This window comes from Bos indicus, chromosome 19 (assembly GCF_029378745.1).
Source record: "Bos indicus isolate NIAB-ARS_2022 breed Sahiwal x Tharparkar chromosome 19, NIAB-ARS_B.indTharparkar_mat_pri_1.0, whole genome shotgun sequence".
Classification (NCBI taxonomy): domain Eukaryota; kingdom Metazoa; phylum Chordata; class Mammalia; order Artiodactyla; family Bovidae; genus Bos; species Bos indicus.
In genome coordinates this window covers 22,793,618-22,819,719 of record NC_091778.1, presented here as the reverse complement: position 1 = coordinate 22,819,719, position 26,102 = coordinate 22,793,618, and the positions used below count along the sequence as shown (strand labels likewise).

The 26,102-nt window shown below is 40.0% G+C and overlaps 2 protein-coding genes across 5 annotated transcripts in view; both read right to left on the bottom strand.

The window, feature by feature from the left end:
• GOSR1 (golgi SNAP receptor complex member 1) overlaps positions 1-12,055 on the bottom strand; it is a 39,292-nt gene extending 27,237 nt beyond the window's left edge. For 2 of the 4 annotated variants that reach the window (XM_019981671.2, XM_019981667.2), the window contains exons 1-4: positions 11,922-12,054; positions 8,853-8,973; positions 2,775-2,862; positions 2,324-2,431 (exon numbers count right to left, since the gene is read on the bottom strand). In XM_019981671.2, coding sequence (XP_019837230.1) covers positions 2,324-2,431; positions 2,775-2,862; positions 8,853-8,973; positions 11,922-11,952 — 348 coding nt within the window. In that variant the 5' untranslated portion in view covers positions 11,953-12,054. Of the gene's footprint in view, positions 1-2,323; positions 2,432-2,774; positions 2,863-8,852; positions 8,974-11,921 lie in introns of all 4 variants that reach the window. The other 2 variants (XM_070772791.1, XM_019981670.2) reach the window with 2 other exon arrangements.
• A 5,248-nt stretch (positions 12,056-17,303) lies between these two features.
• Positions 17,304-26,102, bottom strand: part of CPD (carboxypeptidase D) — a 72,131-nt gene continuing 63,332 nt past the window's right edge. Inside the window, exons 18-21 of the mRNA XM_019981156.2 lie at positions 25,385-25,516; positions 23,805-23,990; positions 23,054-23,153; positions 17,304-21,464 (exon numbers count right to left, since the gene is read on the bottom strand). Of these exons, the coding sequence (XP_019836715.2) occupies positions 21,238-21,464; positions 23,054-23,153; positions 23,805-23,990; positions 25,385-25,516 (645 nt within the window). The 3' untranslated portion in view covers positions 17,304-21,237. The remainder of the gene's footprint in view (positions 21,465-23,053; positions 23,154-23,804; positions 23,991-25,384; positions 25,517-26,102) is intronic.

Below are 26,102 nucleotides of genomic sequence, written 5' to 3'. Positions count from 1 at the left end.
GCCACTCATTTCCTGTAAATAAGTTTAAGTCCTTTTCCCACTTTTCTATTGGGTTCCCTTTTTCTTATTTCTATCAGTGTATCTCTGTATCACTTGTTAAAGTTTCTGGTAATAGGTCTTGCTTAGGAAAGTCCTTCGGAGAAGGCAATGGCACCCCACTCCAGTACTCTTGCCTGGAAAATCCCATGGACAGAGGAGCCAGGTAGGCTGCAGTCCATGGGGTCGCTAAGAGTCAGACACGACTGAGCGACTTCACTTTCACTTTTCACTTTCATGCACTGGAGAAGGAAATGGCAACCCACTCCTGTGTTCTTGCCTGGAGAATCCCAGGGATGGGGGAGTCTGGTGGGCTGCTGTCTGTGGGGTTGCACAGAGTTGGACCCGACTGAAGTGACTCAGCAGCAGCAGCAGCAGCAGCAGCAGCAGCAGCAGGAAAGTCCTTTACTACCCTGAAATGTATAATTTCAACCACCAAGAAATTTTATAGTTTCTTTTTCTACATATAAATCTTTGACCCATTTGGAATTTACTCTAGATAGGAGGAATGAGATAGAAATTGAGTGCTTCCCCCCTCCCCTCCCCTGCCAGAAATTAGCCAGTTGTAACAACTCTATTTATTTTATAATCTCTTTTTTCCCCATTGATTCAAAATAGTACCTTTCTCAGAAACTAAATTTTCATGCATATTTGGGTCTATATATGAACTCTGTTGTATTCTATTGATCTAATTTTTTCCCAGAATCAAATGGTCTTCATTATTCTAGATTCTTAACAGGTTTTAATCTGTGGTAGAACTAGGTATCTTTTACCACTTACCTTCATCTTCACATGTTTTCTTCTTGGTTATTTTTGTATGACTATAATCTCAAATAAACTTTGGTGGCATTTTGCCATTTTTTAAAAAAATGAAGCAAACAAGAAAAACCCTGTTATTTCCATTGGGATAACATTCAATGAAAGTTAAAGTCTCTGAGTTGTGTCCAACTCTTTGCGACCCCATGCCTATACAGTCCAAGGAATTCTCTAAGCCAGAATACTGGAGTGGGTAGCCTTTCCCTTCTCCAAGGGCTCTTCCAAACCCAGAGATCGAACACAGGTCTCCTGCATTGCAGGCAGATTCTTTACCAGCTGAACCACAAAGGAAGCCCATGAATACTGGATTGTGTAGCCTTCCCTTCTCCAGCGGATCTTCCCAACCCAGGAATCGAACCAAGGTCTCCTGCATTGCAGGCGGATTCTTTACCAACTGAGTTACCAGGGAACATTCAATGGATAGGCTGATTTAGAGAGAAATCTTTTATGCTCCTCAGGAGAACTTTATATATGTAAGTCCTTCCTATACATTCTTATTAAATTATACATAAAACTTTCAGTTTCTTCCACTGTTCTTTCTAACAGGTTATTGTTTGTGTATAAGAAAACTGCTTGCTTTATATATTAATTTTGCAAGTCATCAACTGATTGAATTTTTTTTCTAATTTTTGTTTAGTTTTCTTGATTATATTAGCTATATAATCTTATCACCAGTACAGAATACAGATTTTCGTCCCCCTTTTCAGTATTTATATCTTGTTCTTTTTACTGTGTAATTGAACTACAAACAACTTCCACACAATGTTAAATAGATATCTGTGGGGACTATGGGGTATCCTTGTCTTCTTTTTTTTTTAATGGGAAAGCTTTTACTACTTTATTATTAAGCAAGATGATAGATTTTAATCTGATGTACACATTTCTGTACTAGGTAAATAAAGTATTCTATTTCTATTTTTAACATGAGTTTTAAAAATTAGAAATGACTGGATTTTTTCAGTATTAAAAAATTTGCCTTCCTATTTGTACTACTATATTTTCAGCACCCTCCCATGAAAATCTTTTAGGAGTTTATTTGTTTCATTGGTATACTTTTAATATTTTTCTCAAACAATACATTAAATATAGCAAATTACTTCTCTTCCCTGCTATCTTCAAAGCCTGATGAAAGTATACTAGAAACCATCATGACTGCTTATGTGTGACCACTGGCTACTTCACTGCTTCAGCTGGGTAGCAAGATCTCCCACAGCAGTAACATACTTACCGACTGATGAATATGATTCAGTTTTACCAGGCAAAAGACAGAGCTAATAAACATTTTTAGAATTTTATAGTAACAAGAAAAAAAAAAGCAAAACAGGACAAACTTCCATAGCACAGCATCTACCCTCTTGGAAGATTTTTCCCTTTGTTCTCCTAAATACATGTGTACATGTTCTCTTCATGGAGTAAAGAAAACTCAAAAGCCTCTTATGATGACATAAAAATCTCAAGCCCAATGTATTACCTGCAGTATGTCTCTGTGTCGCTGTAACGTGTGCATCAGTGCTGCATTCAAGGAGGGCACACCTGCGCTGCTGGTGTATTCTGCCATTTTATCATTTACTCCTGTAAGCTAAAACAGAAAAAAAGGAAAGAAAGAAAACCCATACAAACATTTCAGAAAGCACGATAAAGAGATAAAATCAAATTAAATGCCTATATGCCCTTCTGGCTAACAGCAAAAAAATAAAAACAAGAGACAGCATGTAAGGATTTGGTATTTCCCCAAAATAACCCAAAAGGGCTAATAAAATAGGACCTTGGAATGGCCGTTATCAAAACTCAAGTGGCCTGGGGAGGCACACATCTTGAATGAAAGGGTAATTTCAATAAATATGTCTGCATTAATATCATCTGGTACCATACCTAACAAGTACAGTTACTAGGAAAATAATCCTTTAACAGAAGGTACTCACTCTTGCCAAAAGCTGTTCAATCTCAATCGCCATAGTTTCAAACATTCTGTCTTGGCTTGATCCATTTAAAAGGGGTGTTGTGTCAGAGCTAAAAACAAGTTCAAATAAAGAGAATCTATTACTTAAACCTAATCCTTTAAAATATACTTAAAATGATAAGGTAATTATTTTTAAAAAGGTCAAGTGGAACCCCTGAGACATTCTTTTTGTTTCATAAAAAAATGTAATTTTTATTAAAGTTTTCTTGTAAAGATCACACATCCTGAATATTAAATTCAGTATTAAATAAAATTGAATGTACGACTGTCCCAATCTTAATAATGCAAAGAAATTCTAAATGCTTGCTTCCTGTTTCCCAAACTAAAATAACTTAAGCTATGACAGTGCCTAATTAAATGCTGGATCTGAAGGAACAAATTATGTGAAATAAAACTGCAGAACTACATAATACAGCATGTGAGAGGAGCCATAAATGTATTAGAGAGATTACGTTAGATCTGTGAGAAATAATCTTTAAATTTTTTCCTCTAAGTTCTATCTTCCTTCCATGACTCTTTCCAAAATGAAATAAAATTGAGATTTAAACAATCCACAAACTGGGTAAATAATATTAAATAATCAGGAATTGGCTTCAAGTCTAATAAAGATAGCTACGTCTGGCAGGGAAGTTTTAATATCAGTCTTTTACATTTCCTCTTAGATTATATAATTACTTCTGTTTTGCTTTGCAAAAATGTATTGAACTGTCTTCTAAAGTCTGGAAAGTCAAACATAATTTTTACAAGTGAAACTTATGTTTGACAGATTCAAATTCTAAAACCAAATGTCTTGAAAGTTTCTGTCTCTTCTGAAAAACCATTAACCTTCATTAAGTCCCCAAGTGGTATATATTATCATATAAGCAGCTGTAGCTCAATACTCGGAGAAGGCAATGGCACCCCACTCCAGTACTCTTGCCTGGAAAATCCCATGGATGGAGGAGCCTGGTAGGCTGCAGTCCATGGGGTCACTAGGAGTCGGACATGACTGAGCGACTTCACTTTCACTTTTCACTTTCATGGACTGGAGAAGGAAATGGCAACCCACTCCAGTGTTCTTGCCTGGAGAATCCCAGGGACAGAGGAGCCTAGTGGGCTGCTGTCTATGGGGTCGCACAGAGTCGGATACAACTGAAGCAACTTAGCAGCAGCTCAATACTGGTCTTATTTACACTGAACACAGATAAATACCAAACAATGACTATGTTCTCCACTCTTACTAAGACTTTGTCTTGCTCTGGGGCAGTTGCTTCGTCAGTTTGCTTCCCTGGTAGCTCTACGGTAAAGAATCTGCCTGCAATGCAGGAGACCCGGGTTCAATCTCTGGGTTGGGAAGATGCCCTGGAGAAGGGAATGGCAACCCATTCCAGTATTTTTGTCTGGAGAATTCCAGAGACAGAGGAGCCTGGTGGGCTACAGTCCATGAGGTCACAGAGAGTCAGACACGAGCAACTAACACTAACACTTCTTTTTTAAATGGCAAAATTGACCTTGGCTCTTTCTCTTTTCTACATACACATTTACAGCAACAGTAACAAACAGTGAAATAGCCAAAAAGTAGCTAATAAGGAGGATTTTCAATTTAGGATGCTTAGGTCCAAATTTTTCTTTAAAATTTTAATTCATTCACCTTAAAATATCTCATTCTTTATTACGTGTCAGAGTCAACCCAAGGTTCCATGGTTATCTCTTAGAATGTGCCCAGGGGAAATACTTTATACACTACTAATGCAGATCCTCCCCTACCAGATATATGAAAAAGAACAATGGGCCAATGATGTACGCTCCATCAGGAAGAAAACTGCCTCTATCTTGTTCACAGATACAAGCCTACCACCTAGAACAGTGCTTGGCACATGGCAGATGCTCATTAAAATCCTTGCTGAATGAATGAGGAGGCAATCTCTACATTCACCACCTCAGGGAGGTATGAGTCCAGGGAAATGAGGGAAAATATCCTCTCCACAATACTGAGACTCAGTTAAATGTAATGCATTTCATAAGTATGTGGTGATTCACAGACCACATAGTTCTCAAAACACAGAAAGTAAAAAAAATAACTCCTGGAAGAAAAATTCTGGGCATCACTGAGTTTATTCATTATGACGTGCTTTCAATCTGGGCAACAAATGCTTTAAGATGCACTGGATCCCCATGGCCCTAGGTTTCTTGTTAAAAGGGACAGTGAGAGTGAAGTAACCCCACAAACTCATCCTCAATTTGTTGTAGAATTTCTGATGGAATGTTTTCAAATAGTTTCCCCCTTTAAAGGAGTCATAAAAGTACAAGTATACCTCAGAGATACTGTGGGTTTAGTTCCAGACCACCACAATAAAGCAAGCATTTCAATAAAGTGAATCACACTAATTTTTTTGTTTCTCAGTGCACATAAAAGTTGTTAACACTTTACTGTAATCTGTTAAGTATGCAATAGTATTATTCTTAAGAAAAAAAAAACAAAAAACAATGTACACACTGGAATTTAAAAATACTTTATGGCTTTAAAATGCTAACCATCACCTGAGTCTTCAGGGAGTAATCTTTTTGCTGATGGAGGGTCTTGCCTTGATACTGATAGCTACTGACTGACTAGGGTGGTGGCTGGTAAAGGCTGGGGTGGCTGTGGCAATTTTAAAAAATAAGACAACACTGAAATTGTTGAACTGACTCTTCATGAACGATTTCTCTACAGCATGCGATGCTATTTGACAGCATTTTACCCACAGCAGAACTTCTTTCAAGATTGGAGTCAATTCTCTCAATTGCTGCTGCTGCTCTATCAACTAAGTTTATGTAATATTCTAAATACTTTGTTGTCGTTTCAACGATCTTCATAGCATCTTCACCAGGAGAAGTAGATTCTATCTCAAGAAACCATTTATCTATAAGAAACTTAGACACACACACACACATATATATCCATGCATGTGCGCTTGCTAAGTTGCTTCACTCAAGTCCGACTCTTTGCAATCCCATGGACTATAGCCTGTCTGTCCTCCGTCCATGGGATTCTCCAGGCAAGAATACTGGAGTGGGTTGCCATGCCCTCCTCCAGGGGATCTTTCTGACCCAGGCATTGAACTCAAATCTCTTATGTCTCCTACACTGGCAGACAGGTTCTTTACCACCGGGGAAGCCCATATATATCCATATGTATACATGTATCTGTATCTATATCTATCTGTAAATATATATAAGAAATAACTTATCATCTGTGGCAGTTCAGTTACAGCTTCAGACTCCACTTCTAACTCTAACTTCTAATTCTCTTGCTATTTCCACCACATGCGCAGTTACTTTCTCCACAGAAGTCTTGAATCCCCTCAAAGTTATCCATGAGGGTTGGAATCAACTTCTTCCAAATACCTGGTAACATTATTTTGACCTCTTCCTGTGATCTTAATGCTTTTAATGGCATCTAGAATGGTGAATCCTTTCTAGAAGGGTTTCAGTTGACTCGGTCCAGACCTATCAGAAGAAGCACTATCTGTGGAAGCCATGTAATGTTTGTTCTTTTTTGAGAAACTGGTATACTACTCTTTGAACAGATGTAAATATAGTCTTATCTTTGAACCTCACTTTAGGCCATCCACTTATTTAAAAAAATATTAGGAAATACTTAAGACAGGAAGATAGATAGATAGCGGCTTCCATTATTTATTATTTCTTCAGTAATAAGACTTGAAAGTTGAAATTACTCCTTGATCCATGGGCTACAGAACGGACACTAACACAGGTATGAAAATAACATCAACCTCACTGTACATCTCCATGCGAGCTCCTGGGTGAACAAGGTGCATTGTCAGTGTGCAGTCATATTTTGAAAGGAATCTTTTTCGGAAGGGTAGGTTTCATCAGTGGGCTTAAAATATTCTGTTGTAAACACATGTGTTATCATCCAGGCTTTGTTGTTCAATTTATGGAGCACTGGCAGAGCAGATCTAGCACAATCTTTAAGGGCCCTAGGATTTCTGAAATGGTTAATGGTCAATGGCTTCAACTTAAAGTCATCAGCTGCATTAGCCCCTAACAAGAGAGTAAATCTGTCCTTTGAAGCTTTCAGACATCAACTTCTAACTGTGAAAGCCTAGATGACACCTTTCAATAGAAAGCTGTATCATCTATATTGAAAACCTGCTAGTTAATGTCACCACCTTCATTAATTACCTTAGCTGGATCCACTAGATAACTTGCTACAACTTCTATGAATATATCAGCACTTGTGGTTTCTCCTTGCTCTCTGACGTTATAGGGATGTCTTCTCTCCTTAAACCTCACAAACCAACCTCGATTAGCTTCTGCAGCTTCCCCTCTCAGCTTCACAGAACTGGACAGAGTTAGTGCTTTGCTCTGGATTAGGCTCTGGCTTCAGGGAATGCTGTGGCTGGTTTGATCTGTTCAGACCACTAAAACTTTCTCTGTATGAGCAGTGAGGCTGTTCACTCTCTTATCATTTGTGTGCTTCCGGGAGCAGCAGTATTAAGCTTCTTTCAAGAGCTTTTCCTTTGTGTTCAGAACTTGGTTGTTTAGCCTAGCCTTTGACCTATCTCGATTTTCAGTATGAATTCCTTTCCAAGCTTAAAATCATTTCCAGCTTTTGATTTAAAGTGACAGACACTTTCACTTGAACACTTAGAGGTCACTGTAGAATTATTAATTGGTTTAATTTCAATATTGTTGTGTCTCAAGGCATAGGAAGGCCTGAGGAGAGGGAAAGAAAAGGGAGAACGACCTGTCCATGGAGGAGTCAGAACACACACATTGATTAACTCTGCCATCTTACAAGGGTGTAGTTTGCGGTGCCCCCAAACAATTACAATAGTAACATCGACTAAGCCCATGTGCCACAACTACTGAGTCTCTGTTCTAGAGCTTGGGAGCCACAACTACTGAAGTTCAAGTGCCCGAGAGCCCGTGCTCCACAACAAGAGAAGCCCCAGCACTGCAGCGAAGAGTAGCCCCAACTTGCCACAACTAGAGAAAGCCTATGCAGCAATGAAGACCCAGCACAGCCAAAGATAAATAAAATTTTTTTTTTAAATAACGTTAAACAAAAAAGCAAGTTAAAAAGTAACCATTATGAATCGTTCAGGAACACAAATATACGTAGTAAAAACATATGGAGATTATAGGGAGGGAGAAAATGGGATGCCATCAGGGGCTTCAAATGAACTGATAATGATTATTTCTTAAAGTGGGAGATAGTCACACAGGGATCCATTATATTATTCCTTCTGTCTTCCTGTCTTAAGTATTTCCTAATATTTTTTTAAATAAGTGGATGACCTAAAGTGAGATTCAAAGATAAGACTACATTTACATCTGTTCAAAGAGTAGTATACCAGTTTCTCAAAAAAGAACAAACATTACATGTACACACTGCTATATTTAAAATGGATAACCAACAGGGACCTAGTGAATAGCACAGAGAACTCTATTCAATGTTATGTGGCAGCCTGGATGATGCGAGGGGAGCTTGGGGGAGAATGGATACATGTATATGTATGGCTGAGTCTCTTTACTGTTCACCTGAAATCATCATAACACTGTTAATCAGATATACCCCAATACAAAAAAAAAAAAAAAGAACCAAAATTTAAAATAGCTTGGATCATTAACAGTGAGGACATATACACTGCATTAGATTAATTCTAAAACACCAGAATAGCAGTAGGTATACTTTGCATTTGAGTAGTCCCTCAGATCCATTTAGCAATCAGAAAATATAGGAAACACAACGTGGGCAAAGCAACATTTCCTTATACGGGATGAAACAGAAATTTACTTCTGATGAACTCATTCTTAAACCTTAGCATTTCCCTCCTGATACCAACACACTTTTTGTCTAAGGATTCCAAATAAATGTCAGTCTCTGACATTAATTCATATAAAATGAATTAATAATTTTTATAAATCACTTTAAAAACCACCAAAAATTCACCAACAGACCAAGTTACAGAGATATATTTTACTTTATTTTTTTTAATGCTTTAAAAATATTATATAACTATAAGGCAAAAGAGAGAGAATCTGGTAGTACCTATACCTGTCGCGTCTTCCATCTCGGGCACTGCTGTGACTGTAACTTGTACATAGTTTACTGAAGGAAACTAGTTTCAGGTCAAGTTCATTTTCCAGCTGTCGAGCCTGTTTCCTGAGATCTTTAACAAAATTACAAAAGCAAATAATTAGACACAAAAAGTCCTATAAACAACACAAAGCTTCTGAAGAAAACAAACTATGAAGACGATCATACATCTAGAGTACTAGAAGATGTGAACCAAACACTTAGCCATGGAAACACACTGTCACTTATTAAACTTCAGATGAGGCAAAAAGGGGAGAAATAGTGGGAAATGCAAATTTTCGGCTTTATCCTAAAGACAGCTAGACAACGAATGTTGTTCTAACGTCCCTGAAATTATTTCTACAGCAGTTAACTAAAATTTTGTAACTCAGGGGAAAACAGAAGAGAACAAATCACCAAAGGAACTGAATATGGTTTATGACCAGCACTGTATCCATTTACCAGCTAATTTTATAAAAAGAAACCATCACTATTTTTGACAGGGATTATCCTATCTCTTTAAGTGTCAAAGCTTTACTAGGCTTATGAAATTTATGAAATTCTTAACAACAGAGTGAGTGATTGTTAAAGAGAAAAAAATCACTGACAAAGATTTAAAAAACTATCTTTCGACAAGCTTACTGAAAGATATTTGAAGAGGCTGAGTTTAACAGTAAATGAACAATGTGCTACCGACAAGGTCAATTCTAAGTATGACAGAAATAAGAGCATAAGTTTGAAGCGAACAGAAGAAAACATACATGGAGAGAAACTGGCATCATGTAATAGTTTGGCATCTAAGTTGAGTGAGAGAAGCCAGTCCAGTAACTCTTATCTAGAAATGAGTACTTTCATTCATGATGAAGTAGAGGTCAAAATAAAACTACTGGAATATAGAACACATAGTATAAACATCTCATCTTTCAGGAATAAGAATATAAAACACATTTCAATACACTAACCAGCAACCAGATGTAGGAAGCGCCATGCAGGTAATACAGTGAAGTACATTTTCCCAGAGACTAAACGTCACAATCTCAGCTCAGCCTAAAGTTCTCTGAGAACTGGCTCTGAGATTTATTCACAATCGATTTAACCTACAAATCTCAGCTTTTTGCTTTATAAATCTTTACCTTCAGAGTTTTTCTATGCATTACTAATCATTATTTAAAGCACCTGGCACAGAACTATAGCCACAGGGAAGAAACCTGCTGGACACAGAGGCAGGTGGGAAGGGTGGGATGAACTGGGAGATTAGGTTTGACATAAATACACTACTTTAAAAAAAAAAATTGGGCTTCCCTCATAGTTCGGTTGGTAAAGAATCTGCCTGCAATGCAGCAGACCTGGGTTCGATTCCTGGGTTGGGAAGATCCCCTGGAAAAGGAAATGGCAACCCACTCCAGTATTCTTGCCTGGAGAATCCCATGGACAGAGGAGCCTGGCAGGTACAATCCATGGGGTCCAAAGAGTCGGACACAGACTTAGTGACTAGAGAGAGAGATGCCTAAAATAGCTCGTGGGAACAGGGAGCCCCAGCACAGGGAGCTCAGCTCCTGCTCTGTGATGACCTAGATGGGTGGGATGGGAGAGGCGGGGGGAGTTCAAGAGGGACGGGATAGATGTATCCACACAGCTGATGCACTTCACTGTACAAGAGCAACGAACACAACACTGTAAAGCAAGTATACTCAACAAAAAGATAAGCTGCTATAATTATTATAGCACGATGCTTCAAAACAGTATAGCCTAATGACTAAAGATACCAATAACCACCTCTACATAATTTAAAAATATTTTATAGCTAGCACACACATTTCAAATAAGCATTTTAATACGTTTTAAACTATTAGCACACTTCTCTGTAATTAGTAATTGTCTTCTCTAGTACTGAGCGACTTCCCTTTCACTTTTCACTTTCCTGCATTGGAGAGGGAAATGGCAACCCACTCCAGTGTTCTTGCCTGGAGAATCCCACGGACGGGGGAGCCTGGTGGGCTGCCGTCTATGGGGTCGCACAGAGTCGGACACTACTGACAAGACTTAGAAGCAGCAGTATAAAGTATCAAGTAAAAGCATATTCAAAGTATGACAGCCAAGTACCCATGAACTTAGAATGAAGTATTTTAGACCAAGAGGCTGATTGTGACAATTCTGTTATTAAATAGGTTAAAAAGGAAAGGGGTTTCGGAGAGTAGTTTCTATTATATTTTGCAGAAGACCAGAGAGACAATTAAAAAAAAAAAAAAAAAAGGTGAGCCTTCTCTGATCTCTGTTCATCATCATGGTCCAGAAATGAGTTTTACCTGAGACCACTTTATCGAATCATATTTTCAGGAATTAAATAAACGTACTTGTCAAGTCACAAGATTTTTTTTTTTTTTGGTAGAAGAGGTATAGCAGATGCAATCATTACAATTCACATTGATTCTCTCAACTTTCTCTTTTTAACAAAACCGATCTCCGGAGCAGAGGGTAAAGTTATTTCCTCTGCCTTAAAACGCGACTCGCCACCCAATCCCAGCCCGAAGTCCCAGCCCGAAGCTGCCAAGGGGACCCGACAGGAGGGAGTCATTCCGCTCACACAACTTCCCTCGATGGACCGGACCGACAAGTTCCTCCTTTCTCTTTTCCTACTCAATTGTCCAACAGCGACCTCAACTCTAAGGCGCTGACTCCTCCAGACTTCTGGACTCGACACTCGTTTCCTCTCAGAGTTCACACCCCAGACTCCTCCGTCCAAGTTCCGCTACCGCCTCAGCCCAGCTCTCCTCCGGAGAATCAGACCCTCTTTCTGTCGGCCGCGGCTCAGCCTTCTCTGCCCAACACCTGCCCCAGGTCCCGCTGTCGATCAGGTCAGCCTCCTCCCCAGACCGTACGGTTTCTACAACTCCCAGGCCCGAGGACTCTCTGTAGACCAGCCCTACCCCTCAACTCAGCCGCTCCGGAGGCCAGGCTCTTCCCTCTGCTGCCTCCGCCAAGACCCGTCCTTACTCAGCCCCTCTGCCCCTTGGCAAGTCGTACAAGGAGGTCTCCCCTCACCTTCCCAGTAATTGCTCGTTCCTGCCGCCATCTTTGTTGTCCAACGTCAGTGGGGATAGGAGAGTAGAGGCGAGGGGAGCCAGAGAGTCACGTCCACGCCTTCTTCCGCTGGGCGCCAGGGCCGATGGGATACGTGAGCTTCCACAGACACCGCCACCTGGTGGTCAATATATTATATTACACCTTTTGACTAGCGAGATGGACAGCTTCAGATTTAGCGCCTGACACTCCCTGAACATCTGTCTTTTTGGTGTCTGTATTCGCTCTCCGCGTCCCAAACCCTTGAGCATCATCGCCTTGAGCTGGCTGGGTTTATCCCCTCTTTAGGCGATACCTCCCCTGGAGAAGGACATGGCAACCCACTCCAGTACTCTTGGCTGGAAAATCCCATGGACGGAGGGGCCTGGTAGGCTACGGTCCATGGGGTCGCGAAGAGTCGGACACGACTGAGCGACTTCACTTTCACTTTTCACTTTCAGGCATTGAAGAAGGAAATGGCAACCCACTCCAATGTTCCTGCCTGGAGAATCCCAGGGATAGAGGAGCCTGGTGGGCTGCCCTCTATGGGGTCGCACAGAGTCGAACATGACTGAAGCGACTTAGCAGCAGCAGGAGCTGCAGCGGGAGCTATCTCCCAGGCTGAGAAGAAAGTCATCCTCAGACCGAACTGCCTGTTTCCTTCATCTTCTCTCAAACGTGTATCTTTAGCCACCTCTTTCTCTTCTCGGAGCCAGAGGCTCTTTTCTTCCGGAGACCAACCTGTGCATCCTACCTCCGCCTTGTATCATGTTCTGTTTCAAGAACCCCCTTTAGCCATTTGTTAAAAAGTAGTTCAGCTGGAGACAAATTCTATTAGTTTTTCTTCATCTGAGATGTCTGGATTTCCCCTTCATTCCTGAAAATTTTCGTTGCCAGGTTAGGAATCTGGGGCTGACAATTGCTTTTTCCCCCCAGGACTTGAAAAATGTGCCAATTCCTTCCTGATTCCACAGTTTCTGATGAGAAATTGGCTGTTATTTGAATTTTTTTCCACTAATATATTTCTTCTCTCTCCTTTAAAAACTTTTTCAGTATCTTTAGTTTCCAGAAGGTTGATTATGGTGGGTCTTAGCGTAGGTTTCTTTGGCTTTAATCATTGTATTTTTCAGATCAAAAATTTTCATTTGGTTCCTTATTATATCTTTTATTTAATTGGTGAAAGTTTTTCTTTGCAGAGATTCTTTTTATCATTTATTCTAAGATTATTTGTAATTGCTCATTGAACTATTTTTATTATATCCTTGTCAGATAATTTCCATGTCTGTATCATTTTGATGTTGGCATCTGTTGTCTTTTTTCATTCAAGTTGAAATTTTCTGGGGTCTTGGTATAATGAGTGATTTTAAAAATTGTATTCTGGATATTTTAGGTATTATATTCAATAAGACTCTGGATCTTATTTAACACCTCTGTTTAAGCAGAGCTCCTTTGGCTCTATGCTGATGGGAAAGAGTAGAACCTTGTTACTACTAGCTGGGAGTGAAAGTTCACACACACACACACACACACACACACGCCACCCCCTCCACCTTGGCCTTTGCTGTTAACCCAGGTGGGAAGAGTGACTTGTTACTGCTGCCCACGTGCCCTCCACTGACACCATGACAGGGGACTTCATTATCACTGTGTGGTAGTGAGAGTCCTAGTTCTGCACGTGGCCCTCTTTGATACCACCCAGGCAGTGGGGAGGAGTGCTAGGCTGCCCGTTCAGCCTATGCTGGTGGAGGGTAGAGATGGCCTCGGTTTTTTCTGTAGCGATTGGCTGGAGTAGTACAACTGTTATCTAAGACTGTTCTGCCCTGGTAGGTTGCCCCTTTCCTGGTTCTTTGGCTGGAGAAGGCTTTTCTTTAATTTTTTTTGTCTGTGCCCTTTGGCATTTCTGGGTTGTTAGTGTCTCCAGGATCCATTATGGGATACATGAGGCAACATCTATTATGATATACATGAGGCAAAAAAGAAAACCCAGGGAACTCACCACTGTGTCATTTCTTAGATGCAGGAGGTCACTTGGAGGTTCCTGGTGGCCTTCTTCTCTCTACCTGAGTCTCCTTTATGTATAATGCATGAGTTTTTTGGTTTTTTGCTGTGCTTGGTAGGAGGAATAGAACTACATCTAGTCCATTTTGTCCTGAAGTGAAAGTCTCCAATTTTTAATGTTAATTATCTGCCAAGGGCTTCCCAGGTGGAGCTAGTGGTAAAGAACCTGCCTGCCAATGCAGGAGATGTAAGAGACGTGGGTTCAATGCCTGGGTCAGGAAGATCCCCTGGAGGAGGGCATAGCGACCCACTCCAGTATTCTTGCCTGGAGAATCCCACGAACAGAGGAGCCTGGTGGGCTATAGTCCATAGGGTCGCAAAGAGCTGGACAGGACTTAGCACAATTATCTGCTAAAATTCTTCCATCTTGTTTTACTTTCCTGAATTTATTCCTTGCCATTATTTTAAAGTCTGATTGGTAACTGACAAATCTGTGACTTCTGTGGCAGTGTTTCCATTTTTTTCCTTGATCTTTCGTCATTTGAGATGGGATAATAAAAGGAACTTTTAATTGGATGTTATACATTATAGATTAAAATTTGTAGTAATCGTAGGAGACTCTAGGGGTTATCTTCCTCCACACAATTTTCTGCTTCTTGTAGGCACTTCCTGTAGGTGCAGATCAGTTCACTCCAGTATGGGGTGGGACTAATACCAAGTGGGATTCTATGTAAAATTTGGCCTGTTTTCAGTTACTTGTAATTACTGCTACTCATAATGTGTAGTCATGCAAGTGTCCTAATTGAAAGTCTGATGACCAGTAGTGCCCCCTTCCTTGACAGGTGCTGAACTCACATTACCTGCCTAAAGCTTCTGTGTGGGTTCTCTGCTACTGTGTCTCTCTTACCACTTACGAGTCAACAGATGCCTTAAGGTGAAAACTTCATCACGTTCACCTCCGATCTCCCTCTGCTAGGGTCTTGACCCTTAAGTCCTTGTTACTTTAGTAACTTTCCAATCCTTCGACAGGTTTTATCTTTTTAAAAAAAATTTATTTCTGTCTGCGCTGAGTCTTCCTCTAGTTGCGGTGAGCAGGGGCTCCTCTCGAGTTGGGGTGTGTGGGCTTCTCATTGCAGAGGCTTCTCTTGTTGAGGTGCACAGGCTCTAGGTACTCAGGCTTCAGGAGTTGCAGCACATGGACTCAGTCATCGTGGCTCACAGGCTTAGTTGCCCTGTGGCTTGTGGAATCTTTCCAGCCCAGGGATTGAACCCGTGTCCCCTGCATTGGCAGGCAGATTCCCCACCACTGAGCCACCGGGGAAGCCCAGTTTTCATTTATCTTGCAGGACTCTAAATTGTCCTCTTTCTCTTTTTGTTCTCATCACCCAATTGTCAAAGGGTGCTTCTTCTTTTGTCCTTTTTCCTGTGCGTCCAAGATTGACTCGTTATTGTTGTTTCTTGTTATTGTTCAGTCACTTAAGTTGTGTTTGACTCTTTTCAACCCCTTTAAGTTATACTCACTCCGAAGCCTATTCTATATGGTTTGTGCTCTGATCTGATCTGCTTGGACATGTTTGTTTTCTTTTTTAGGCCATTCAGACTTAAGATACACTTCCAGAAAGACTTTTCTGGAAGTAGTTTTACACTAACTTTAGGCCCAGTGCTGAAATTCCTCTTCTGCCTTTCTCCACAAAGCCTTGTACTGGGCTAGGGCTGGGGCAGGGCAGGTGAGAGTGCATGCTGAGATTTGGTTATTTTTCTCATCTTATTGTTAGTTTGGAGTTTTGAAATTCTCTGGCTTCAACTTACACTGAGGTTTCAGTATATTTACTTTTTCCTTCTTGTTTTTTGCATTATTTTCCAGTGAAATAATGGGAGACAGGTAGCTTAAGCTGCCACCGATGTTTTCAGTGATCTGGATGTTCACCTCAATGTTTATGACATAAACCAAAAGGTTCTTGTTCTTTCTGAGAAAACTCCAAAAATCCAGGAAAATACTTCAAATATTGGGGGACAGAGAACCATCATTACTGTTGATTTCTCGCAGCAGTTAAGTAAGGCTGTTTTCACTGAGTAAGCATAAGTATAATCTAATTTTACTTAAAACCAAATATGAAGCATTGGGCATAATTTAAAAATTTACTGCCATTCCCAGGTGGCGCTAGTGGTAAAGTCTGCCTGCCAATGCAGGAGACTTTAGAGATGCAGGTTCAGTTCCTGAGTCAAGAAAATCCCCTGGAGAAGGGCACGGCAACCCACTCCAGTATTCTTGCCAGAAGAATCCCATGGACCGAAGAGCCTGGTGGGCTACCCAGTCCATAGAGTTGCAGAGTCAGACACGACTGAAGGGAGTTAGCACAGCACAAGCCGTGCTACATACAACTTATGGAACCACATAATGGAAGTTTTAATTTTTAGTATTCATGTCTAGGGATTTCTTCTAAATTAAAAAGGCCACCTGTAAACCCATCTTTAGTTCATATATGTGATTAAAATAACTTTCTTTCAAAGTGATCCGAAAACAGCAAAGGATACTGGTTACCAAGGTCATTCAATTTCTGAATCACATACAATGTTGGGCCCTTTGCTAATATCATTTTGCTTAATTCCCACTATAGTTCTATTGGGTATTATTCCTTAACCAGTAGAGAAACTGAGAAAATGTTAAGCTTGTACAAAACAAAGTCACAGAGGAAGCAAGTGGCAGAGCCAAGAGTCAATGGGAGACTGATTCAGCTCTGAAGTCTGTGCTCAACTCTGTGTTGTACCGCTTCCATAGCAGACTCTTTTTTTTTTTTAGAGGAACCAGTCACAAGAGAAGTACAGCTTATTTCCATTTCTATTCTCTGGCCTGGAGTGTGAATTCCTGCAGAGCCCTTTTTTTTTTTTTTTTTAAATATAACTTTGTTTTCTCAATTCCTGTTAGAGCAACAGTATCAACAAATCATTGCTAAGTGAAAAGCGGCTTTTAAGTTCATTACCACTGTGTCTAAAAGTGCCAGAACATATTACTCTAACTCTGCTTATCTATGAAAAGAACCAAATTTAGAACAAGCAAGCTTGAGATGGATACATAAACCTTTCCGTGGCCAGTTTTATTATGTTCCTTGTGGAATGACTAGACTCACACATCAATCTAGCTGACCTGTGGCTATTATGTAATTATTCCAGAAACATAGTTTTATGTTAAGCCAATTCGTGAAGACAGAAACACTCTGCAGCTAACAACCTGTATTCTTTGGTACTATTTTTCCCCTCGAAAGGTAGAAACACTAAATCCATAACTTTTGAACTGAGACAATAACCTTTTCTGGTCTACTGCTTTTGAAAAAAGATTATGAGACAAAACACAAAGAAAGACAGACATCATAAAATAACCTTTATACAGGATTAGTAGATCTGTTTACATATAAAAAACAGAAAGGACCTCATTACAGTTAGATTTCACATAAATTACACAGATTGACTTTTTTTAAACTACTATTCAGCTTCAAAGTCCCTTTTAAAAATTTCGTTTTGAAGGCACAGTGCATGATAATAAACCAAAGACTGAAGCACTTGAGATGAAGGAGTCCTGGGCACCTCATGTAAATAGCTATAGATTGTTCTGGAGCTGGGGAATGTCACTCTGAAAAAGTGGAGAGGTGAAAAGTTGATTTTTAATCTGAGAGTAGAAAAATACCACTATGTCATACCTCCAGAAAATCTGCAGCATGGCCGGCAGAGAATGTAGCTTGCATACTCATGGTATGCCATTCATAAAAGCCAGAGTCATACACATTTATAGAATTTATATCCAACTGCCTCAAAATGGTAGCCTGTTTTCAAATTTCACAATAGATTCTGCCAAATCAAAATCAACTAGGATAATATTCTGAAAGTCAAGTGAAATATTCATGAATTATTGCTAAAAACAGGAGAATTGGGTATTGGGAAATATTTCTTCCTGAACTGGAAATTCAAGTTTAGCTGACATTAATCAAGGGCTCTAATCACACCCCCCAAATCTGCTTTAATTACAGCAAATCAGAAATCCAAATACTTATCAAAAATTTGCTAGCTAGAAAATCACTGAACGTTGACCGTAGTGGAATTTTGGTAGTAACATTAAAGTTGCTACTCTTAAAAACGATTCTGCTGGAGAACCATAACGTAGGGCACTATGATGGCATTTGCAGCCAAAAAGCTTTTAATACAGCAAGGACAAAACCTGGCACAAGTGCATTTCTGGCCACAGGAAAATAAAATGATTTACTGTTGAGAATAAATGGAAATAGAAGAACAAGTCATGGTTATACTGAGTAACCTGGTGTTAGCTCAGAAACACAATAAGCTCAGTTATCAGCACTACCTTTTATTTATTTGCCAACTCATAGTTTTACGTTCAATACTCATTAATTCAGCAAATCTCATTCAGTGAAAGTTACCAAAGGTTAACCAGTCAATCACACTGGGCCAAATATACATTCTGTTTCCTTTCTGGAGGATGACAAAGTCCCAAAGCACATTCCCTCCAAAGAGAATTGTAAGCATTCCTCAACTGGATGGGGTCCCAACCACTACTCAAATGTTCAGCAAAATACATCAAAACCAAAGGGCCTTTCCTTCTGAAATTAACTTGAGTTCTTCTTATTGAACTGTATAATCAGTACAAGTGCATTTACACAGGCAGACACTTTGAATATGACCTACTCAATCACTTTGCTTTTATTAAGGAGTTGCGAGGGAAGAAGGCTTACACACCGATCACCAGGACAAAAAATAAAAAACCGCCTTGTGAGTAAAAAAAGGCACAACTCAGGTTTTGGGCAAATTTCTTAATACTGTGATACTTACTTGCCTCCATGACTCCAGGGAAATGAAAAGTCTCTAGGAGAAATACTGAAGAAATGCATTCCCCATGCCGTATGGCTTCAATGCCTTAAGCAGTTAATGTGGTCTAATATTAATTACATTAGATCCACAAATAAAAGACCAAGCAGGGCAGAGAACACAGTCTTAGTAGTCATGATCCTGTACATTCATGTTAACAGGTAACACAGGCTGAGACGGCCTTTGTTATGCATTCCAGAGCAATGCATCATTTAGAAATTCATTAGAGGTTCAAGATTTATAGCAGAATTTGGCTTTCCTTTCAGGAAACATTATTAAAAGAACTATTTGTATGTTCATCTCTAAAAATATTTTACACATGCTGAAAAGGCATGGACTCCAGTCACTGTGATGTACAGTGAAAGATCTGTTTCATTCAAGAGAGAAATGAATTTAAAAGGCATCCTCTCGTGAAGACCAACGTTAATAAAGTTGAAGGTTGTCTTGTCAACTTTGTTTCCCTTCTACCTGCAGTTGTTCCAAGTGGAGCCAGCCACTCACAGGCCCTTCGTGGGTTTTCTGACTTTGCACTCTTAAAAATAAAGCTGAAAAGAGCAATGCCACCACATCATCCCCCTAAGGAAAATGTAAAGTATTATCAGAAGAAACTACATCATGTATATTTCATTAAGTTCCAGAACCTCGTGACCTCTGTTCTGTGCATGTGGTGGACTGAGAGTAGGGTGGCAAGGGCTCAAAACTGAGAGTTGTGTTGATAACAGAGTTAATACCGGAAGGGCTTAACCCTGACCCACCCAAATTAGACTACAGATACTCAGCAATAAATGTCATGACCATTATTCCTGCTAAACCAGATCTCTCTGCGTAAAGCTATACTTTGGGTACATTTCTCAGGAAACTGGGTTGAATGACCTAGGTGGGTGGTAAACCATTCCATGTGAAAGCTTTGGGATGACTGATACATGAATGATATAGAATTCAACTTGAAAAGATGAGAGCAAGTTTTTTGATCCCCTGATTTAGTACAAGTTCAGCAGCAACTTGGCCGTTAAAACATTCCAAGGTATTAAACTGTTAGATCATTGGTAAGACTCATACTCACAAAAGCATCATTTCCATTGAGTAGCATAATATCACAGACACAGTAAAATACAAATCTTTTAGGCGTTTGCAATAACTTCAGTGGCACTGAAGATGATACTTTCTCACTATGGTGTTTATGTTTGTTTGTTTTTTAATAGAGGGAGCCATATTTAAGTGCTTTCAACTGAACTTTCAACAGAATTGGTTGATCAAGAAGAGACTGCCAAATGAAACATTAGGACAAAGAACCCAATCACTTGCAGAGGCCTTTATGAATAAGGCTGGCCAAGCTATTTCAGTAACAGGATGCTATGAGAGGGTGCCGGCCTGGGCTGCACATGAAGTGTAGATATTTTGTGTTCAAATGTAGGTTAAGAATGTGCAAGGAGGTTTCTTCCATACTTCCGGGTATTTTCAGTAGAATTCAGATCTTGTCGATTGCCAGGTCATCTGAAAACCCTAAGTGTACAACATAGAAAAAAGGTTCGAATTTAGGAAGTATTAGAGAATTAGGCATTCCTCGAATAAACTAGTGCTTCACAGACAAAAGCAACAGCACCTGTGGGTTTTACCGCGTTAAAAGATAGGCAACACGAGTTTTAGCTTTTGCTAGATCTCCTTCTTGGCTCTACTCAAGTGGACACTGAGATCTTTTTACAACAGAGTCAATGAGTTATCCCTTAAAATGGGGATGTTTAGAACTTTGCTAAACCTTAAAGAGAGGTAGAGAAATCCTCTGTGCTTAGAGCACAGCCCACCAGTTCTGATCTAGCCTTGGAACAGGTAGAAAGCCCAATACAGAAGCACATTTATTCATTTCCTAATGCTCTATATAAGTTTCAAAATCAATTCAGCCTCCATTAAACCTGAATAATAAGAGAAACTCCAGCTATTCAATAACTAGAGAGAAGTACTTCTCAATAGGTTAAAAAAAAAAAGTGAGTTTTTAAAGCTTTATGTCAGATTCTGACTGCTGTCCCTGCCTTAATGTTTCTGGATTCTTTTGGCCATTTAAAATAAAGAGAAAAAGCTAAAGCCACTAGTAAACCACCTGATGTGCAAAAGACAACATCCACTAGTTGGCTTTGTGCAGTTGCAACATAAGCTCCAAACAGCTCATCTTAAATTATAAAAGAAATACGAAGTGGCTGTCCCATCTCTGCTGCATAAATAGAAAGCAGATTTTTTTTTTTAAAGGTAAGAGTACTTTAAGGAGGGGAAGTTCAAAACTGCAGCCAAATTCACAGAGAATACAAATTTAGCAAGTTAACTTCCCAAAGCTCTTTGAAGAAACAAGACAGTCTCTCTCCTTGATGCAGTGTCTCCCAAAAAGAACTGTAACTTTGCTTGGTACTTATGCTGGGAGAGATGCAAGGCGTGTGTTTCAATGTTTGCTGGAATATAATGTTTCCTCCTCAGTGTCTGTTTCGTCCTGGAATTCGTGGCTTAAGAGAGACTTCTTGGAGCCAGTTGACATCATGCGAATTTCATCTTCATACTCATCGTGATGCTGCCTGAGCCGATGAAAGCCATCCTTGTGTCTGTTAGACTTGATTGAGCAGATGCACCAGATAATGCAAGCTGTTAGGATCAATGCCGACATGGTGGCACCTGTCAAACAGAACCATCATGTGACTGGAGCTCCAGCTGAAGGATGCAAATAAGCAGCTGCTTACAATGGTACTTTTTAGCATATTCCCTTCATTTATTTATTTCATGCAATTAAAAACAACCTTTTATTATTATAGAAGTAGTAACATGTATTATGCACAAAATTGGAAAACTATAGATAAGCAAAATACTAAAAACCCAAACCCCAAACTCTACTTCCTCACATTTCCATTATCCTGAGATCATTTTTAACAACCCTAGTGCATATTTTTTCTGGATTTTCCTTCATGCATGTGTATATGTATACAAATATATTTTTTTCTTTTACCACAATGCAGAACTATGGCCAATGCTGTGCAACCTGCTTTTTTAAATCAATCAATGACTTCTACTTTTCCTTTCCGGTAAATTTTCATCTCATTCCAAATCCCTCATTTATGTAAAATATTTTTACATAAGACTCTGATGCTGGGAGGGATTGGGGGCAGGAGGAGAAGGGGATGACAGAGAATGAGATGGCTGGATGGCATCGCTGACTCGATGGACATAAGTCTCAGTGAACTCCGGGAGTTGGTGATGGACAGGGAGGCCTGGCGTGCTGCGATTCATGGGGTCGCAAAGAGTCAGACACAACTGAGCGACTGATCTGATCTGATCTGATGTGATCAGAATAAGAGTCTAAGGACCATAAAATACAACTAATAAAATCATAATAAAAATTAAGGGCACAATAGCAAATAGGTGGCATAGTCAGATTTAAACTGGATCCCAGCTTCTGTCTTTCTAAGCACTTCATGATTCATGCTTTATCTGGTTCATGTTTCCAAAATATCACTCTCTCTCAACCAAGGATCTCTCCCCAACACACCCTGTAATAAAACTTGGTCATTTTCTAACAGGTTCAAGCTCTCCTTAGAAATAAACCAAGGTTCTTTGTGTCCAAAGATACAATACAGCAGAGTATTTATTGTTTTACCACAGTTTTTCCTTCTTAAACTTTCAGTAATTCAAGCAATGGCACATTAATCCTGGAGGAAACAAATATTCCCTCCTTCCAGGATCATGGGAAAAAAAGAACTAATATAAGTCAAAGTCCAAAGGACTTAATGATCTTTGCAAGTCATTCATTCAACCAACAGTGAAGTGGCTCTTCCTTAAGACCCACTACATGCCACCCATGGTTCTAGGCACTGGGGAGGCAGAGAAAAGCCCTTTCCTGCCAGAGCTCATGTTTTAGTGGGGGAGATCAGATACAGACAAATAAATGACTAAACATGTAATGTAATGGCAGCTAGTGAGAAGTATTTTAACCCAAACATGTGAGGCAGAGACAGTGATAGGAGTATTATTTTAGCTAGGGTAATCAGGGAGGAAGGCCTCTCTGTAGAGATGACATTTGAGTACAGACCAGAAAATGGGGAAGGGGCAAGCTGTGAGAACATATGGGAAAATATTCCAGGAAAGTATTCTAGGAAAATCATGTTTAGGTAGGAGACAGTAGAGGAGAAGGTTCAAATGATTGTGGAGCTGATCCATTCTCAACCTGAAATGTCAGGGTGAGTTTTTAAGTTTGACTACCGAAAATTTACCTGATACAGTTACCACAAGCTCCCTTGGCAAACCAAAGATCCGGTTATCTGTGTCAAAGACTATTACCACAGAACTTGCAGCATCATGACGCACGAAGACCTGGGAAGATAAAGTGCAAGAATGAGAAAAAAGTTTACTTAAGGTATATTATATCCACTCTATGTTCCTAGGGCCTTTACAGCAAACCAAGGAGATGGCTGGTTGTCATCTAAAGTATACAAAATGCTACAAAAATTTCCTTTTGTTGCTAAAGGATAGAAAGATAACTATCATAATCAGGAGATGGTCCACAAGCTTCCTAACAAGAGTTTAATGTTAAACAGAAGTTTAATCCCTGGTAGCTCAGCTGGTAAAGAATCTGCCTGCAATGCAGAAGACCCTGGTTCGACTTCTGGGTCAGAAAGATCCCCTGGAGAAGGGATAGGCTTCCCATTCCAGTGTTCTTAGGCTTCCCTGGTGGCTCAGCTAGTAAACAATCTGCCTGCAATGTGGGAGACCTGGGTTTGAGACCTGGGTTTGATCCCTGGGTTGGGAAGACCCCCTGCAGAAGGAAATGGCAACCCACTTCAGTATTTTTGCCTGGAGAATTCCACGGACAGAGGAGTCTGGTGGGCTCTAGTCCACAGGGTCGCAAAGAGCTGGACACGACTAGGCAACTAACATGTGTATCTAACATATATATATTCCTGTTTCTAGAAGTATTATGAATAACAAGAATTTACGTTATACCACTCAAGTTGAGTTTTTTACCTGTGAATGTTGTTGCTGATACCCATCAGCAATGGCGTTGATGTTATGGACACCTGGGGCCAACAGTACATGGAAATAACCTCCGTCTTTTGTGTGTACCTTTATTCCTTCATTGAGCACAATGACTGCTTTAGAGATTGGTTTTCCAGTCTTATCTTTAACAAATCCATGAACTCCCTTATGAACCTGAAAAAAAATGTTTAAAATATAAATTTGTGTTTTTGATAAATGGAAATATTGCCTGCCATATCAGCAAAGAATGCCACAGTCATCAGCGACCATAGCCACAGCAGATGGTGAGCTGGTAAGCCCTGAGGGGACTTAGGAAGCAGAAGAATACTTGCCTTCTAGCAGCCATCAGACTGCAGCCACTCCCCATGGTGAGCCCTGAGAAAACTCAGAATGTGAAAACTCAGTATACTGGCCCCAGACAGCTGATGTGCATATCAAAGGAATGATCTCAGTGGGCTCGCACTCTTGCATCTTCCCATGTACAGAAAATGGCTAACTTCCTTAACTTGAGATATCTGGTTTTCTTTAATTAACAACAATCTTTTGGTGTTAAGACTACCTGCCCTTTGTTGCAAAACTCCTATATATCCTGGCTGCTCCCCAGCTTCCTTGGAGCAGTTCTTTCAGGGTTACTGGAGATGCTGCCTCCTGGGCTTTAAGTCCTAAAAGCTCTCACCAAATGAAACATAACTTGCAACTTTTAGGCTGTGAATAATTTTTTAGTCGACATTTTCATGATGCCAGATATCTGAGGGGCAATAGCTTGAGACATGACATAAACCCCCCAAAAAAACCCTCCAGAAGGCTGGCTTATTCCTCCCTCCCCACCAACTCTGACCTTGTTTGCTACTCATTCACTGCTGCAGAGGCACAGAGATGGAAATAAGTGAAAAGAGGACTCTGATATAGTCAAGCCTAAAATGTTAGAACCCAAATCTCCTATGCCTTGAATGCTTTCCTTCCCACCTCAGGAGTAACACTGTGATATTCCAATGGAAGAACCTGCGACATCTCACAGGGTTAAATTAACCTCATCATACAGCAGATATGTGAACTCATGGCACCTATTTAGGCAATATAAAAGGAATAAAACTCTCCTTTCTACATCACTTAAATAATATTGAAGCTTCCCTGGTGGCTCAGTGGTAAAGAATCCACCTGTCAATGTCAGAGACATGGGTTTGAGCCCTGCTCTGGGAAGATCCCACATGCTGCAGAGCAACTATGCCCCCATGCCACAACTACTGAGAGCCTGTGCTCTAGAGCCTGGGAGCCGCAACCACTGAGCCCACATGCCCTAGAGCCCTGCTCCACAACAAGAGAAGCCCCCACAGAGAGAAGCCCGAGCACTGCAATGAAAACGAGTCTCTGTTTGCCCCAACTAGAGAAAAGCCTGCACATCAATGAAGACCCAGCACAGCCAGAAATAGATAAATAAAAATAAATTAAATTATTAAAAAATAAAATCAATAACACAAAAATTTTGGTAAGAGATGAAGAAAATGTTTTGATAAAAGTTTCCATTGAACATACTCCTGGCAGTTTGCTTCTAAAAGAGGATTACTCACCTCCACCAACATGCTGAGAAGAGATTTCTTATTTTCTGCCCACAACGAAGGGAGCTGTGCTGCACTAGGAAAGTAGCAGCAACTTGTATACACTGTGATCTCCGGACAGTGGCCATAGGTGACACTATAATCCTGGAATATAAAATTCACAAACAAATGTAGGAAGATGAGTAAGCACAAGTAAGAATGGGGCTTTGTAATGCTCAAATGCGATGAACGGAATAAAAAGACAACTTGGCTGATGTAAACAAAGAATCTGTAAAGCATTTCACAGCAAATATAAATAAACCCCTTGGTATTATGATCAGTCACAAACACATCTACTCCTAAGAGAATTCTTAAGACCAGGGGTTATGTCTAATTCATTTTTACATCTCCAGTGCTTCCTACAGTGCCTGGTTGGTAGAGGGGTTGTTGTTTTGGTTTGTTGAATAAATGAAAAGTACATGCAGAGTGTCAGCTTCCCTTTAAATCCTGGAACTTCATTGCTGTTACTGCTGTTTTCAAAGTTCTTAGAGGCAGAAGCACAAGTACTTGCTCTCTGACACCCACAACCTGGAGGCTCAAGCCTACCATACAGCAATATGGCAAATATTTAGGTAGGAACTACTTGTGTGGACAAGTTCCAAAACCTAACTTTCCACCTTCCCCCAACTACCAAAATTCTTCTTCCTAATTCAATTCAGTTAATGACAATAACTCATTTTATCACACGGAT